The sequence below is a fragment of the Oncorhynchus tshawytscha genome, linkage group LG14 (genome assembly GCF_018296145.1).
Source record: "Oncorhynchus tshawytscha isolate Ot180627B linkage group LG14, Otsh_v2.0, whole genome shotgun sequence".
NCBI classification, from domain to species: Eukaryota; Metazoa; Chordata; class Actinopteri; order Salmoniformes; family Salmonidae; genus Oncorhynchus; species Oncorhynchus tshawytscha.
The window spans coordinates 25,811,718-25,829,247 of NC_056442.1; the positions used below are offsets into that span (position 1 = coordinate 25,811,718).

General features: G+C 42.6%; 2 protein-coding genes across 5 annotated transcripts; one reads left to right on the plus strand and one right to left on the minus strand.

Annotated features, from left to right (window-relative positions):
- The first annotated feature begins 1,186 nt into the window (after positions 1–1,186).
- Positions 1,187–4,362, plus strand: LOC112266847. 4 transcript variants are annotated; one of them, XM_024444727.2, is made up of 5 exons: positions 1,187–1,540; positions 2,164–3,063; positions 3,259–3,391; positions 3,601–3,678; positions 3,772–4,362. In XM_024444727.2, exons 2-5 carry the CDS (start codon positions 2,165–2,167, stop codon positions 3,955–3,957), a joined length of 1,296 nt encoding a protein of 431 aa, XP_024300495.1. In that variant the 5' UTR covers positions 1,187–1,540; position 2,164; the 3' UTR covers positions 3,958–4,362. The 4 variants fall into 4 exon arrangements, with proteins under 4 accessions (XP_024300495.1, XP_024300494.1, XP_024300493.1 ...); XM_024444726.2 differs by having other exon boundaries at positions 1,188–1,595; XM_024444725.2 differs by having other exon boundaries at positions 1,189–1,371.
- Positions 4,363–4,475: 113 nt separating this feature from the next.
- On the minus strand, positions 4,476–13,279 carry LOC112266848 (membrane frizzled-related protein). Its single transcript, XM_042296656.1, has 13 exons — positions 13,226–13,279; positions 13,006–13,101; positions 9,875–9,953; positions 9,366–9,530; positions 8,984–9,203; positions 8,524–8,654; positions 8,292–8,417; positions 7,995–8,071; positions 7,705–7,853; positions 6,208–6,338; positions 5,795–5,929; positions 5,526–5,653; positions 4,476–5,106 (listed from the first exon to the last, which is right to left on the minus strand). Exons 1-13 carry the CDS (start codon positions 13,277–13,279, stop codon positions 4,882–4,884), a joined length of 1,716 nt encoding a protein of 571 aa, XP_042152590.1. The 3' UTR covers positions 4,476–4,881.
- Between the last annotated feature and the right edge of the window lie 4,251 nt (positions 13,280–17,530).

A 17,530-nucleotide genomic window follows, 5' to 3' on the forward strand; every position in this document is an offset into this window, starting at 1 on the left:
CATGTGTAACTCTGTCGTTGTAAAACAAACATACAGTCAATAATACAGTAGAAACAAGTCTATATACGATGTGAGCAAATGAGGTGAGATAAGGGAGGTAAAGGCAAAAAAAGGCCATGGTGGCAAAGTAAATACAATATAGCAAGTAAAACACTGGAATGGTAGATTTGCAATGGAAGAATGTGCAAAGTAGAAATAAAAATAATGGGGTGCAAAGGAGCAAAATAAATAAATAAAGTAGGGAAAGAGGTAGTTGTTTGGGCTAAATTATAGATGGGCTGTGTTATAATTATAGTTATTGTGCTTATGTTGCTTGTAGAGGCAGTTTAACTCTGTAGTGAGTGTTTAAACAGAGGACAGGCGGTCCCGTTCTGTGAGCTTGTGTGGCCTACCACTTCGCTGCTGAGCCATTAATGCTCCTAGAGGTTTCCACTTCACAATAACAGCACTTACAGTTGACCGGGGCAGCTCTAGCAGGGCAAAATCTGACAAACTGACTTGGAAAAGTGTCATCCTATGACATTGAAAGTCACTGAGCTCTTCAGTAAGGCCATTCTACTGCCAATGTTTGTCTATGGAGATTGCATAGCTGTATGCTCAATTGTATACACCTGTCAGCAAAGGGTGTGACTGAAATAGCCAAATCCACTAACTTTTGTGTTTACACACACATAAAAATAATATGAATTACGTGATCGGATTATGCTATACTAATGACATAAGATTTGCATAGTGGAAAGTCTGGGAAAAGTTGGGAACAAATGAGTTAATAGTTTTTGTAAAACGTGGCCACAAATGTAAAAAACTGAGGGAGAGTTTACAGAAATTCTGTTACCAAACTGCATCTGCCCAGTTCTTCCAGTAAATGTTGTTTTGTAAAATATTCAGTGTAAAATTGTTAAAAGTTGTCATTGTGATTAGAGCTGTGTGATTTGTTAAACATAACAATCTATGGTTTTTGTTTGGTATACATTTTTTGTGAAAAATCTAAGTCTCATAGAAATTGTCACCGTGGAATTGCCCTGCTTCAAATAAGAAATGAGTAAACTCCTAGATATTTTCTTTTGTAAATAATAACTTCACATAAATGTATAATACTTCATGGTTTGACAGGCCTTATATTTGTGGTATGGCATCTCTAAATGGTTGATATCGTTTCACCTCGTGAGGGCAAGTGATGACATGAAGCTTTTTCAGGGACATATTTGGTACTGGCGCAGTAGCTAGCTACTATAGATGTCCAAGGGGAGGCGTCTACCGCTATGCAATATTTATATTGTTGTTTAGAGAGGTTGTTGGAAGAAGAACCGGGGGATTCATTAACCTCCGTTTCTTACTGGACCTGGAATAAGATTGGGATCCTTTTGAGATGTGACTAACTTTATTTTTTCGTACTAGTTGCATGATAAAATAAAATAACTTGATAGCGTTTGCTAACCGGCTAGCAAAATGTGTTTGACAGCTAGGGAACATTGCCTAACCAGCTAGCTATATCTAGCTAGCCACCAATGACGAGAATCGGATTTGTTTGACAACTTCGGTAATAGCTAATGTTAACTTCAAACCATTTTTTAAGTAGCTGAATTCTAAGAAAGGTAACGTTGAATAGTGTTGGTTGTAAAACTAGCTAGCCATTTGCCAGATTATGCATTGGGCTAGCAGCTAACGTTAGCTTGCTTGCTTGCTGACAGCAACTTGAATTTGCAGCGTTGTTGCACAATGTTAGCTACAGATTACAGAATGTGCAATCAGGAAAATGACCCATGTCACATATATATATATATATATATATATATATATATATATATAAACAAATGCAGTAGTTTAAAATAGTTATTCTCAAACCTCACCTCGGGGACCGTGTCAAAATTGTGTTGTTCTGAAGTAACGTTAGCACACGTGATTCACTTAAATTAATTAAGGGCTTGATTAATTGGCAAGTTTAATCAGGTGTACTAGCTTTGGAAATGCATGGAACTGCGGGAGGTCCCAGAGGAGCGGTTTGAGAATCACTGCTGCAGGGAAGAGTGAGGACAACCTATTTATTTGTACTGCACTCATGTCAAAATAGGCTTACTTTTTTTTTATTGACATAAGTTAACCATTGAGCCTTGTTTAGTGGAGCAAAGGAAATTATTAATTTGTCTCATCTCTATTTTCAAGAATGTTCAGGAGTCCACAAATTCTGGCCTTGACATGCCCTGTCAGAACCCTGCTGCTGCTGTCTGTCAGAGACCCCCACGTGCCTGCCCTACCTGAACATGCTTGTCAGAGGGGGAATGGACCCAAAGCAGGGAGAAGTCTCTGTCAGGGGGATGGAGGGAATGGTGGAGGGGAGGAGGCAGCCATCTCTTCACACCTTGTTAGCAGAAGCACCTCTGGTTGTGAAAGCTGTCTCCTTAACACCGCACCTCAACACCCCTTACAAAAAGCCACCCCTCCCAACCGACCTCAATTGTCTCAGGACTCTAGCTTTGTCTCTTTGAAACATACACCACGACTGCCGGTGATAGTAGCATGTGACCCTTGGAAAACCACTTCATTGGAACATTTGGACAATTCCAAAGCCACCGAATGTTCTAGCGACCGTAAGTGCCTTCTACAAAGGAGGCAAACTGACAATGGTAGCCAATGTTTGTCTGCTGAGGTGAAGGTCAACATCACATTTGGTGTTAAAAGTAATAGTTACAGTCCTGTTCAAAGTGGCAAGATTCACAAGGACATTTTTCACAGACTGCTTGTGTCCACACCCAAACAGTGGACTGTGGATCCCCAGCGACTCCTTTCTCTCCAGAGCCAAGGCCTGCACCAGTCTGCTGCCTCCGGCCCTGAAGGTGCGCTGAGGGAGTGCCTCTCGCTGGTGAACGAGGCGCGCTGCCGGCAGAGCCTGGAGCCTAATGTGGCTCTGTATGAGAAAGACGTCCGGGGGGAAAGGGGGCCCAGTGAGGCCCAGTGGAAGTGGGCGTCTGTGCTGGTCTCTCTTTGCTCTGTGGAGGGAGAGCCCGCCTTCCTGTTCACCCTCAGATCCACAGCACTGAAGGGCAGACACAAGGGCGACGTCAGGTAACCACAGACTCCTGCACCATTCCCACTGCTTTTGGGCTATTTAATGTTTGACATATGATGTCATGACATAACTTAACAACTCTGAAAATGACAACTTTGTTAGTGTGTTTTGAGAAAAACATTGTCTTATAAATGAATGTATGAAGTTGTATAGAAGGCTAGAAATTGACAAAGTGCTGTGTGAATTTCCAGTTTTGCAGGAGGCAAGCGTGACCCCTCGGACAAGGACGTTGTGGACACCGCCCTGAGAGAAGCTTGTGAGGAACTGGGCATCACTGTGGCAACAAACCAAGTGTGGGGCGTGCTGAAACCAATCCGGGATATGGTGAGGACCTTAACCCTACCCATAATCCTTCATGATCCCCATTCATCTCTATGTGACGCACTGACACACAGCTAGTAGCTCCCCTCTGCGCTAGAACAGTTGAGATGCTGTAGTATTCTTTCAGTGAAACATTTCTTCATATGAGTATGTCTTCATTATGTAAATTGTTGATCTGCCGCTTTTCCTAATCATTGCACATTTTCTCTCAGTCTGGAATGATGATAGCCCCTGTACTGGCCAACCTCGGCCCCCTGGAGGCGCTGTCGTTCAAGCCAAATCCTGCCGAGGTACAGTTACAAGAACTCTGTTTGCCTTTGGGCTGAACTAACACGAATGCCAACTAACATGGAGTTAAAATGACATTCCTCATTCTCTCTCAGGTAGAAGAGATTTTCACCCTGTCACTCTCCCACGTATGCAGTCCCCAGAATCAGGGATACACCCACTTCCGTACCGGTGAGCGCTACGGATACACCCTGCCCGTGTTCCGCAACGGGAAGCACCGCGTGTGGGGCCTCACTGCCGTGGCCCTCGAACACACGCTCAAACTCATCACGCCGCCATAACAACCAATCATTGCAGCCATCACTACTGTTTTTTTGTAAAGTATAGTGTAAGTATGATTACGGAATAATTTAATTATTTGTTTCATATGTGAAATTGATCATTGGGGCTTATGTATAAATTGAGGACTTCTTATAATCAATGTATCCCATATACTGTAAGCATACATGTCAGAAGTGATATATTGAATAAATGAGATATCAGGTAGGGTCATGTAAGGAACAATCAACTTCCATGTCAAAACCACTTTGGATTGTAATGTCACTGTATTTTGTCATACTGACATAATCTAAGGTTTTCCCTGGAAAGGTCAAATCTTTACAGTTCATTCATTCACTAACCGTATGAAGGTAAGGCACCATGTGTCGGTGTGTCAGAAAATGCAATAAAAATGGTTTACGATTCTATCCTTTTTTGAAATGTTATTTCCTTAGGTTTCTGGACAGGATCAATCATTATTTTAAATGACATGAAAACAGAAATAAATATAGTGCAAAAAAAAAGCATTTGATGTAGAACATACAGGTATTGTCTCGGTCAAATTCATTACACAAAAAATGTATGGTTCAATCACACACATTTGCAAAACATCAAGCTACAGTATGTCAAAATCAGCATTGTTTTTTATTAAGATGTACATTTATTTTCTATTCCCATGTTAACTCCAACCTGTTCTGTTCCATACATCTGTATTATGCTGTACAAGGCTAGAACCATATAGAGTCTGCAGAAGTGCAACATTGTGATTCTTTTTGCATGTAAAGGTCCTTAGATGATGATGATGTTCAGTGTCCAAGCGAGACTGCAAGACTCGTTGAAAAGATTGGAGCATTGATGGTATTCTTAAGAGTTCTTATAGTCCTGTGTTGGATTCATCTCATAACTATGGTTGTACTGTAGCAAATGAATGGGGCAGGTGCTATACTTCAAGGGCTGGAGCACTCCATAGGGTCTTGGGAGTCAGGTAGCAGGTGGCAGTTGAAGGGCCAGCTGAAGGTGAAGACATCCAGGGCCTGACTACACTGCTGCGCTGCCCAGGAGCACACTGACCGGCAGGGCTGCAGCACCCCACCCTGAGGGCTGCAGTGGGGCATGAACATCCCACACACCAGCCTGCGCAGGGGCTGGAAACACGCCAGCTCCATCAGCACCTGGTAATAACCACAAACCACAGGGGAGAGAGTTATAGAGCGGCTGTACAGTATCTACCTCCATCAGAATCAAACACTTAAAGGAGGTCTGCACATCCCTTTTATGGTCTTTTTCAGTGTGTAGTTGGTTTATCGTGGATGAAACAACATATTGCTATGCACCAGTGGAGGCTGCTGACGGGAGGGCGGCTCATAATAATGTCTGGAATGGCTTGAATGGAATGGTATCAAACACATGAACACCATGTGTTTGATTCCATTCTGGCCATTATTATGAGTCATCCTCCCCTCAGCAGCCTCCACTGCTATGCACCTATATTATGTTACAAATAATGTTCAAGTTAACTAAAAACACATTAAAGAAAAATGTATATTGTTCTGTGTGGTTGTGTGTTGACAGGCCAGGTGTGCGTTCTCACCATGTACTGACGGAGCAGCGTGGCTGCCTCTCTCTGGTCAGCGATGGACAGCCAAATGTTGGGGAAGGAGGTGTGGTTGTAGCTCAGGCCCTGACACATCTCCACCTCGATGGGCTCACAGGACAAGCCTGGGGGAGAGGTATGATACAAATACAGAAAACATTACTAATCTGTCATAATGGAGTAATTCTACTTGAAAGCGTAGCAGTTGTGTTATTGCTGTAGGAATCAAACCAATATGATGGGTGTCTTGTGTATTGTTGGCTCACTGAAAGTGGGATAGGTCGAGTTGTCACAGTTGTGCTCATCTGTCCCGTCTGCACAGTCAGTCCAGCCATCACACAGCCACTCCTGGTGCAGGCACTCTCCACTGCTGCAGGCAAACTGAGTAGGACTGCATGTTCCTGTCCCAAACAAGTAAACAGGTGATACACTTCTCGTATTTCCAGTGTAATTCCTTTAACTAAACCACTTTTAGATGTTTTAATAAATTGGCTTATTTTCTACGTTTACAAGAGCATAACAGACTAGATACAGGGAGACCGATCTGGGTCATGTTCAGTAAGGAGGAAACGTTTTGAAACAGAGTGAAACAAGGATGGTCCTGTTGCTAAACTTTTTGCTACGGTCTGTCCTACTGAACACCACCGGTGTGTGTGTGTGTGTGTGGGGGGGGTCTCACTCTCAGAGAGGGAGATGGCCTGGTAGGACGCGTTGAAGCCACTGTCTGCCACACCCTCGTCAGCCACAAATACCACAGTTATCTGAGGCCCAGAGGAGGTCAGCTCAGGAGGCAGGCTGGTGCCACAGTACCTGGGACAGGATAGAGAAGGAACACTAGAGCTGGCTGTGGTACATTAACAGTAGTACTGTGTTACAGGCTGTTGTACAGTAGGGTACAATTGGCCTGGTCCCAGATCTGTTTGTGACCATGTTCTGTTTCGCAACCGTAGGAGTTCCCACCACAGGCTAGCCTACTACAGGATACACTGTCTTATCAAGGAAGAGTGCTGTTACTGTTGTGAATGTTTTATGGTACACATACAGTACCAGTCAAAAGATAGCCACACCTACACATTTAAGGGTTTTCTTTATTTTTTACTATTTTCTGCATTATAGAATAATAATCAAAAATACATCAAAACTATGAAATAACACATATGTCATGTAGTAGCCAACAAAGTGTTAAACAAATCAAAATATTAGGTTCTGTTGAAAAACAAATGATAGTCCTTATAAGCGCAAACCAGATGGGATTGCGTATCACTGCAGAATGCTGTGGTAGCCATGCTGGTTAAGCGTGCCTTGAATTCTAAATAAATCACTGACAGTGTCACCAGAAAAGCCCCCCCACTCCATCACACCTCTTCCTCCATGCTTCATGGTGGGAACCACACATGCAGAGATCATCCGTTCACCTACTCTGCATCTCACAAATACACGGTTGTTAGAACCATAAATCTCAAATTTGGACTCATGAGAGCAAGTTTCATCATAAGGCTTGATGGTTTTTGCGACTTCACTTGAAGACACTTTCAAAGTTCTTGAAATTTTCCATATTGACTGACCTTCATCTCTTAAAGTAATGATGGACTGTCATTTCTCTTTGCTTATTTGAGCTGTTCTTGCCATAATATGGACTTGGTCTTTTACCAAATAGGGCTATCTTCTGTATACCACCTCTACCTTGTCACAACACAACTGATTAGCTCAAACAAAATTCCACAAATTAACTGTTAACAAGGCACACATGTTAGTTGAAATCCATTCCAGGTGACTACCTCATGAAGCTGGTTGAGAGAATGCCAAGAGCGTGCAAAGCTGTCATCAAGGCAAAGAGTGGCTACTTTGAAGAATCTCAAATATAAAGTATATTTTGATTGGTTTAATACTTTTTTGGTTAATACATGATTCTGCATGTTATTTCATAGTTTTGATGACTTAGAAAACAGTAAAAAAAAAAAAAAAGTAAAAATAAAGAAAACCCCTTGAATGACTTTTGACTGGTTCTGTATTCATGTCACATACTGTCTGTCATACAACACCTACGCTTGATTTTAGAACATTTCATTTGCCTGGATGTACTTGCTTTGAGCATTCCTTTTTTCAACCCTTCTGAACTAATTCATTGGTAGTGTATGAAATAAAAACATTGGGAAGCTATTATAATAGGTCTTACCGTCCGAGTACTCTGCCGGCCCCGGTATCAGCACGGTCACGCACCTCTACATAGTCAAACTCACACACGTCCTGAGTCTCCAGACTGAAGTTATGGAAACTCAGCCTGATCACATGACCCTCCTCCACAGAGATCTGCCATGTGCACAACTGACAGAGAAATAAGAGTAGATTAAACATACTTTACCATGGTAGGATTTCATGAAGTCTATTCTGGGTATATGGCTGGGTATGTCAATTAGATACGATGCATGTTGGTGATGGTTTACTAGATCAGGTGTAGATAGGTACCTGTTGTTGAGGGTAAGGCTTTGGGTGGTTTGGACTCGCCAGGTAGCCGTAGAGTCCAGTCTTTTTGCCCCCACACTCTGTTCAACAACATAGCAAAAAACGGTGATGTTTAGTTTCGCATAGATAAGCAAACGATTGCCCTTTTACTAGAATTGATTACCAGGCTTCCTCACGACTTTGTGATGAGCGAGACTTAGGAGACTACCATTTTGCATTATTTTGCTATGAGCTGCTGTATTTATGCAGATGACTCACTATGATGCTGAGTGTGTACTGTGCTGTACACCCTGTTCTTACCTTTGTGCTTGTGGCTGCAGTTGGCCTCATCAGAGAGGTCATGACAGTTGGGCTGACCGTCACACACTGACACAGGCAGGATGCAGCGCCCGTGGTCACACATAAACTCCTCCCCGGAGCAGCTCTCTGAGACCAGACACACACATTGCTGATGGTATATGTTACTGTACTGTGAAAATACATGTTTCCTGAAGCAAAGATCTGTTGATTCTACCTCTGACCCAGTACTCACTCTGTTCAGGTGTGATGGCGTGGTACTGGGCGATGAAGCCACTGCCTCCGATGCTTCCGTCAGAGCGGAAGGTCACCCACACAGTGCTGCTGTTGGTGTTCACAGTAGGGGGTGCCACGTTGCCGCAGAACCTAGAGTGGAGATAACGTTCAGTTTTAAAATGTCAGCCACAAAAGGCAATCATAATTCATCTTTATTCTTCACCTAAAAACCCTCAACAGCAGAACCGCAAAATATTCAGGGCCAGAAAGTAGGCAGAGTTGCCATCTATACAGAACTTGTATGCCACCTAGTTGCCACAGTGTGTCATGAAGAGTATGATTTTTCAAGAGGCTGTCATGCATTAGGTTCAGAAGTGTGTAAAACATGCCCATAGTCACTTATGTTAATCTGATCCTGGATCTGTGATTAGAGGCATCTTCCACCTTGAACAAGTTTAGATACAGTATGTTTGACCCACCTGGTGACAACAGAAGGCTGCTCCGTCTCCTCCTGAACCTCCAGCCAGTCAAAGAGGCAGGGGGATGGTCCTTCTATGGTCAGAGAGGACACATGGATCTGGACCAGAGATGGAGGGCGCGCCCGTATCACCCAGACACACAGCGAGTCCGGGGGATACGATCCAGGGTGGTTGGGGGAGCTAAAGCTGCCCTCTGAGGCTGTCAATACACCCCCACATCCTGAGACAGACAAACAGTGAGAAAAGTACAGGGTAGTGTATTACTGTATTATTATTGTATTGTATGTATCTGTAGGTAAGTACATATCTGTAAGGTACAATCATTGGAATATAACTACTTATTCTATTTTTATGGATACAATTGTAGTAGAAAAATACTCACTAGTTTCAGGGGTAGGGTATCTGGCTGGCTGTGGGGCCACTGTAATGTCCCTCTGACTGTGGTTGGTGGAGGTTGTGGGTAGATCACGAGGCAGTCCATCTCCAGTCAACAAGTCCAGGGGATTGGTCGACACCACTTCCCCATCCACACTCTGCCCCTTTAGCTCTGTGGGGTGAAGAACCCAGTGGGAGATAGAGTAAGAGGACATTAGTGAATGACACAAGCTTGTGATGTGCACAAGTACTGCACTGCCATTCCATGCTCAAGGGACCATATAGTGTATGAATTGGCAATGCTAGTTTAAATAAGGATATTGTGTCCATAATTATGTAGGCGTCTATGAGATTGAGATTTTTTTCATTAGGGTCCTTCCAGCTTTTTTGAGAGATGAGTGAAATGTATGTACACCATGCTCAGTGAACACTTCCTGTTGAGGATCAGAGGTCCCACTGTTCCACCCATAAAATGACATGGATTTATAGTATCTGTGTGGTCCCCCCCGCACTCACGTGTGAAGATGAGCACCAGTGCCAGGCCCAGGGCTGCTACCAGGAGCACAGCTGCAACAGAGACCACCACGGCCCCCAGCTACACCACGGACCCCGCAGACGCATCACACACACACTGAACACACCTCGGACTGGGATACGTACACATGCACACACACACTCAAACCAACACACACACACACAACACACACACACACACACACACACACACACACACACACACACACAGGGAGGAAAGACATGGGTGATTGAGGAAACTTTAAGTTGTACCGCAAAAATGGAAGAGGCAAGTGGAAGGGGGAAAAAGTAAGGAACTTGTCTGTCGGCCCTGCATTAAAGACCTAAATTGGTTAAAGAAAATTATGATAAATAAAAAAAGATACCAGTTTCATTTAAGGACCAAAAAATGGACAGCTGTGCCATATATATTGCATCATTCTTAAATGGCCAAACTGAGCAATGGTGGGAGAAGGGCTTTGGTCAGGCAGGTGACCAATAACATGATGGTCACTCTGACAGAGCTTTATAGTCCTCTTTGGAGATGGGAGAACTTTCCAGAAGGACAACCATCTCTGCAGCACTCCACCAATCAGGCATTTATGGTAGAGTGGCCAGATGGAAGCCACTCCTCAGTAAAAGACACATGGCAGCCCGCTTGGAGTTTGTCAAAAAGCACCTAAAGACTCTCAGACCATGAGAAACACAATTCTCTGGTCTGATGAAACCAAGATTGAACTCTTTGGCCTGAATGCCAAGCGGAATGTCTGGAGGAAGCCTAGCACCATCCCTACGGTGAAGCATGGTGGTGGCAGCATCATGCTGTGGGGATGACCCTAAGCACACAGCCAAGACAACTTAGGAGTGGCTTCGGGACAAGTCTCTGAATGAACTTGACTGGCCCAGCCAGAGCCCGGACTTGAACACGATCGAACATCTCTGGAGAGACCTGAAAATAGCTGTGAAGCAATGCTCCCCATCCAACCTGACAGAGCTTGAGAGGATCTGCAAAGAAGAATGGGAGAAACTCCCCAAATACAGGTATGCCAAGCTTGTAGAATCATACCCAAGAAGACTCAAGGCTGTAATCGCTGCCAAAGGTGCTTCAGCAAAGTACTGGGTAAAGGGTCTGAATACTGTGTGATATTTCAGTTTTTTTTATTTTTAATATATTAGCAAAAATGTCAAAAACCTGTTTTTGCTTTGTCATTATAGGGTATTGTGTTTACATTGATGAGGGAAAAAAATGATTTAATTAATTTTAGAATAAGGCTGTGACCTAAGAAATGTGGGAAAAAATCAGGGGGTCTGAATACTTTCGGAAGGCACTGTATATACAGTACCAGTCAAACATTTGGACACACCTACTCATTCCAGGGTTTTATTTATTTTTACTATTTTCTACATTGTAGAATAATAGTGAAGACATCAAAAATATGAAATAACACATATGGTAAAAAGTGTTAAACAAATCAAATCATATTTTAGATGTTAGATTCTTCAAAGTAGCCACCCTTTGCCTTGATGACAGCTTTGCACACTCTTGGCATTCTCTCAGCCAGCTTCATGAGATAGTCACCTGGAATGCATTTCAATTAACAGGTGTGCCTTGTTAAAAGTTATTTTGTGGAATAAAAAAAATGTCTTAATTCGTTTGAGCCAATCAGTTGTGTTGTGACAAGGTAGGATTGGTATACAGAAGATAGCCCTATTTGGTAAAATACCAACTCTATATTATGGCAAGAACAGCTCAAATAAGCAAATAGGAACAGCATTCCATCATTAATTTAAGACATGAAGGTCAGTCAATACAGGACATTTCAAGAACTTTGAAAGTTTCTTTAATTGCAGTCGCAAAAACCATCAAGCAATATCATGAAACTGGATCTCATGAGGACCGCCACAGGAAAGGAAGACCCAGAGTTACTTCTGCTGCAGAGGATAAATTCATTAGAGTTACCAGCCTCAGAAATTGCAGCCCAAATAAATGCTTCACAGAGTTCAAGTAACAGACACATCTCAACATCAACAGTTCAGAGGAGACTGTGTGAATCAGACCTTCATGGTCAAATTGCTGCAAAGAAACCACTACTAAAGGACACCAATAAGAAGAAGGGACTTGCTTAGGCCAAGAACACGAGCAATGGACATTAGACAGGTGGAAATCTGTCCTTTGGTCTGATGAGCCCAAATTTGAGATTTTTGGTACCAACCGCCGTGTCTTTGTGAGACATAGAGTAGGTGAACGGATGATCTCCGCATGTGTGGTTCCCACCGTGAAGCATGGAGGAGGAGGTGTTATAGTGTGGGGGTGCTTTGCTGGTTACACTGTCAGTGATTTATTTAGAATTCAAGGCACACATAACCAGCATGGCTACCACAGATTTCTGCAGCGATACACCATCCCATCTGGTTTGCGCTTAATGAGACTATCATTTGTTTTTCAACAGGACAATGACCCAAAACACCACCAGCCTGTGTAACAGCTATTTGACCAAGAAGGAGAGTGATGGAGTGCTGCATCAGATGACCTGGCCTCCACCATCACTCGACCTCAACCTTATTGAGATGTTTTGGGATGAGTTGGACCGCAGAGTGAAGGAAAAGCAGCCAACAAGTGCTCAGCATATGTGGGAACTCCTTCAAGACTGTTGGAAAACCATTCCAGGTGAAGCTGGTTGAGAGAATGCCAAGAGTGTGCAAAGCTGTCATCAAAGCAAATATAAATAGATTTTGATTTGTTTAACACTTTTTTGGTTACTACATGTGTTATTTCATAGTTTTGATGTTTTCACTATTATTCTACAATGTAGAAAGTAGTTTTAAAAAAATAATGAAAACCCTTGAATGAGTAGGTGTGTCTAAACATTTGACTGGTACTGTATATATTTACAAAAATGTTGATCTACCCCCTAAATGTTTTATTTTTATTTTTTAACTTTCAGTTAGAACCTTCCTGTCCCTCCTAGAATCTTTGTTTCCACTTTCCAATGGTGTAATACAACAGCTAGATCAAATTGAATAGGTCTTGGCATCTGAATCAACCAATCTTGTTGCGTATCCAACTCCGGTGTGATGTTATGGAACAGGGAAACTAGGTTGTCAGACTCACTGATTGCAGCTGGGCTCTTTACTGGCTCTAGGGCCATGGCAGTACTGGCAGAACTGAATCCTTCCACTTTCTCCTCACGCTCACCATCAAGCTCAAACGCGGGGTTGCAGAAAACATTCTGTGAAAAGCAAAGACATCTGGTATAACATGGAACGCCAAGTAACTTTCCACCATGAATACAAAGTTGCTATCAAAAATTGGAACCAGAATTCCAGGCCCACACAAGCTATCGCTGTCCTCACCTTGTAAATGTCCGAGGATTCTGAGTAAACAGATACTTCGGTGAGGTCTGTCATCTTTGGTTCAAGTTCCGTTTCAGTCTTCCAGGGAAACATTGAGCACCCACATCCTAAGACCTACTCCAGTGTAGTCAAGTGTTGTTGTTAAGAGCACATCAACAACATGCTTGTTGGAATGTGAAAGAAGAAAAGGTCACTTTGAAACGTTTCAGCAGGAAAGCTCAATGTGACAGATTTTTAAAAAAAAGCCTGTATCACCCCACAGTGATTGAGTCATCATTTTGTTACGAATACCAAAAATATATGTCTATATACATCCCACAATGTAAAAGAATCCCACAAGAACAAAATATTTAGTCCACCAATTTGAGGTTTAAAATCCAGTGAAAATCCCCCCGGTGTTTATAGTCCGGTTCTCCTTTCATCACTTTATTAAGTCATGGCGTGTCTGTGTGTGTGAGGTAGGCAGATGTGCAGTCTGTTCTTGTTTTGTTGAGGGTGAGTAATTTGTTATAAAAGACGCATAGAACTCCCTTCCCAGTGTTCCACAAAGCCGAGTCAGCTGAGAGGACTGAGCTCTGGGGCAGGGGGGGGTTGGGTGGAGTGAGGTGTAGGGGCCACTCAGAGAAAATTCTCTATGATACACATAATGACCATCTAATCTCCTAAAATGTTTCTCACACACTAACACACACACAAACATTGGCAAGCACAAACGGAGTAATTTGCAAATCATACAGTGTATTGTCAGCATGGCCCTAACTTGGGGTGAAGTTGGGACCGTGTAGTGGAACTGCGTTAAAAGGATTTGCAGTCAGATTTAAGTTTTTGTTTTACAACCCACATTTCTCCTTTACATTCATAGTCGTCCCCTTCATTACTGACTCGGTAGACGATGCAGCGATTTCTAAATATCAGAGGCTATTTGAGTATCGAAGTAAAATATTACAGTTAAAATAAAGATACCAACACATGAATAATAATGTTATAAATGTGAAATAAATGTAAATGTAAAGTGAACTCACCCAGTTCTGAGAAAACATTACTCAATCCATGCTTTTGTGTTCGCTGGGGTTTGTTAATGGATGATCACTCAACAAATAAGATAACTACTTAGTAGCATGTAGACATATATTTTTAGTCAGACACCATCAGAGACTGACAGGAATAAACAGATACTTGTCATGCATGCTGTCACTCTGTTGTTGTGTGCGGCCTTCTCCTTCATCTCTGTCAAAGAAGGTGAGTACTGAGATGGTAAGGGAGATACAGGAGTCAGAAGTTACTGTTACAAACAACACCATACATGATCTCTCAGTAATGTTTTTGTATCTCAGTAAAATGTTGCATTTCCTTCAGACATACAGTACCAGTCAAAAATTTGGACACAGCTACTCATTCAAGGGCTTTTCTTAATTTTTTGCTATTTTCTACATTGAAGAATAATAGTGAAGACATCAAAAATATGAAATAACACATACGGAATCATGTAGTAACCAAAACAGTGTTAAACAAATCAAAATATATTTTCAATTCTTCAAAGTAGCCACCCTTTGCCTCGATGACAGCTTTGCACACTCTTGGCATTCTCTCAACCAGCTTCACCTGGAGATCCCACATATGCTGAGCACTTGCTGGCTGCTTTTCCTTCACTCTGCGGTCCAACTCATCTCAAACCATCTCAATTGGGTTGAGGTCGGGTGATTGTGGAGGCCAGGTCATCTGATGTAGCACTCCATCACTCTCCTTCTTGGTCAAACAGCCCTTACACAACCTGGAGGTGTGTTGGGTCATTGCCCTGTTGAAAAACAAATGACAGTCCCACTAAGCGCAAACCAGATGGGATAACGTATCGCTGCAGAATGCTGTGGTAGCCATGCTGTTTAAGTGTGCCTTGAATTCGAAATAAATCATTGACAAGTGCACCAGCAAAACACCCCCACACCTCCTCCTCTATGCCTCACGGTGGGAACCACACATGCGGAGATCATCTGTTCACCAACTCTGCATCTCACAAAGACACGGCTGTTGGAACCAAAAATATCATATTTGGACTCATCAGACCAAAGGACAGATTTCCACCAGTCTAATATCCATTGCTCATGCTTCTTGGCCCAAATAAGTCTCTTCTTATTGGTGTCCTTTAGTAGTGGTTTCTTTGCAGCAATTCAACCATGAAGGCCTGATTCACACAGTCTCCTCTGAACAGTTCATGTTGAGATGTGTCTGTTACTTTAACTCTGTGAAGCATTTATTTGGGCTGCAATCTGAGGTACTGGTAACTCTAATGAACTTATCCTCTGCAGCAGAGGTAACTCTGGGTCTTCCTTTCCTGTGGCGGTCCTCATGAGAGCCAGTTTCATCATATCCGCTTTATGTTTTTTTGTGACTGTACTTTAAGAAATGTTCAAAGTTCTTGAAATGTTACGTATTGAATGACCTTCATGTTTTAAAGTAATGAAGGACTGTCGATTCTCTTTGCTTGTATGAGCTGTTCTTGCCATAATGTTAGCTTGGTCTTTTACCAAATAGGGCTATTTTCTGTATACCACCACTACCAGTCTGCCAGTCACATTCTGTTAAAGGTCCCATAAAGCACACATCCCTGGGTTGCTCCTCTTTTCAGTTCGCTGCAGCTAGCGACTGGAACGACCTGCAACAAACACTGAAACTGGACAGTTTTATCTCAATCTCTTCATTCAAAGACTCAGTCGTGGACACTCTTACTGACATTTGTGACTGCTTTGCGTGATGTATTGTTGTCTCTACCTTCTTGCCCTTTGTGCTGTTGGCTGTGCCCAATAATGTTTGTACCATGTTTTGTGCTGCTACCATGTTGTGTTGCTACCATATTGTTGTCATTTTGTGTTGCTACCATGCTGTGTTGTCATGTGTTGCTGCCTTGCTATGTTGTTGTCGTCTTAGGTCTCTCTTTATGAAGTGTTGTGTTGTCTCTCTTGTCGTGATGTGTGTTTTGTACTATATTTATATATACAGTTGAAGTTGGAAGTTTACAAACACTTGGGTTGGAGTCATTAAACTTGTTTTTCAACCACTCCACAAATGTCTTGTTAACAAACTATAGTTTTGGCAAGTCGGTTAGGACATCTACTTCGTGCATGACACAAGTCATTTTTCCAACAATAGCTTACAGACAGATTATTTCACTTATAATTCACTGTATCACAATTCCAGTGGGTCAAAATTGTACATACACTAAGTTTAAACGGCCTTTAAACGGATTGGAAAATTCCAGAAAATCATGCCATGGCTTTAGAAGCTTCTGATAGGCTACTTGACATAATTTGAGTCAATTGGAGGTGTACCTGTGGATGTATTTCAAGGCCTACCTTCAAACTCAGTGCCTCTTTGCTTGACATCATGGGAAAATCAAAATAAATCAGCCAAGACCTCAGAAAAAGAATTGTAGACCTCCAAAAGTATGGTTCATCCTTGGGAGCAATATCCAAACGCCTGGAGGTACCACGTTCATCTGTACAAACAATAGTACGCAAGTATAAACACCATGGGACCACACAGCTGTCATATCGCACAGGAAGGAGGCGCATTTTGTCTCCTAGAAATGAACGTACTTTGGTGCAAAAAGTGCAAATCAATCCCAGAACAAAGGCAAAGGACCTTGTGAAGATGCTGGAGGAAACAGGTACAAAAGTATCTATATCCACAGTAAAAATGAGTCCTATATCGACATAACCTGAAAGGCCGCTCAGCAAGGAAGAAGCCACTGCTCTAAAACCGCCTTAAAAAAGCCAGACTACGGTTTGCAACTGCACATGGGGACAAGATTGTACTTTTTGGAGAAATGTCCTCTGGTCTGATGAAACAAAAATATAACTGTTTGGCCATAATGACCATCATTATGTTTGGAGGAAAAAGGGGGAGGCTTGCAAACCGACGAACACCATCCCAACCGTGAAGCACGGGGGTGGCAGAATCATGTTGTGGGGGTGCTTTGCTGCAGGAGGGACTGGTGAACTTCACAAAATAGATGGCATCATGAGTGAGGAAAAGTACGTGGATATATTGAAGCAACATCTCAAGACATCAGTCAGGATGTTGAAGCTTGGTCGCAAATGGGTCTTCCAAATGGACAATGATCCCAAGCATACTTCCAAAGTTGTGGCAAAATGGCTCAAGGACAACAAAGTCAAGGTATTGGAGTGGCCATCACAAAGCCCTGACCTCAATCCTATAGAAAATTTGTGGGCAGAATTGAAAAAGCGTGTGCGGGCAAGGAGGCCTACAAACCTGACTCAGTTACACCAGCTCTGTCAGGAGTGGGCCAAA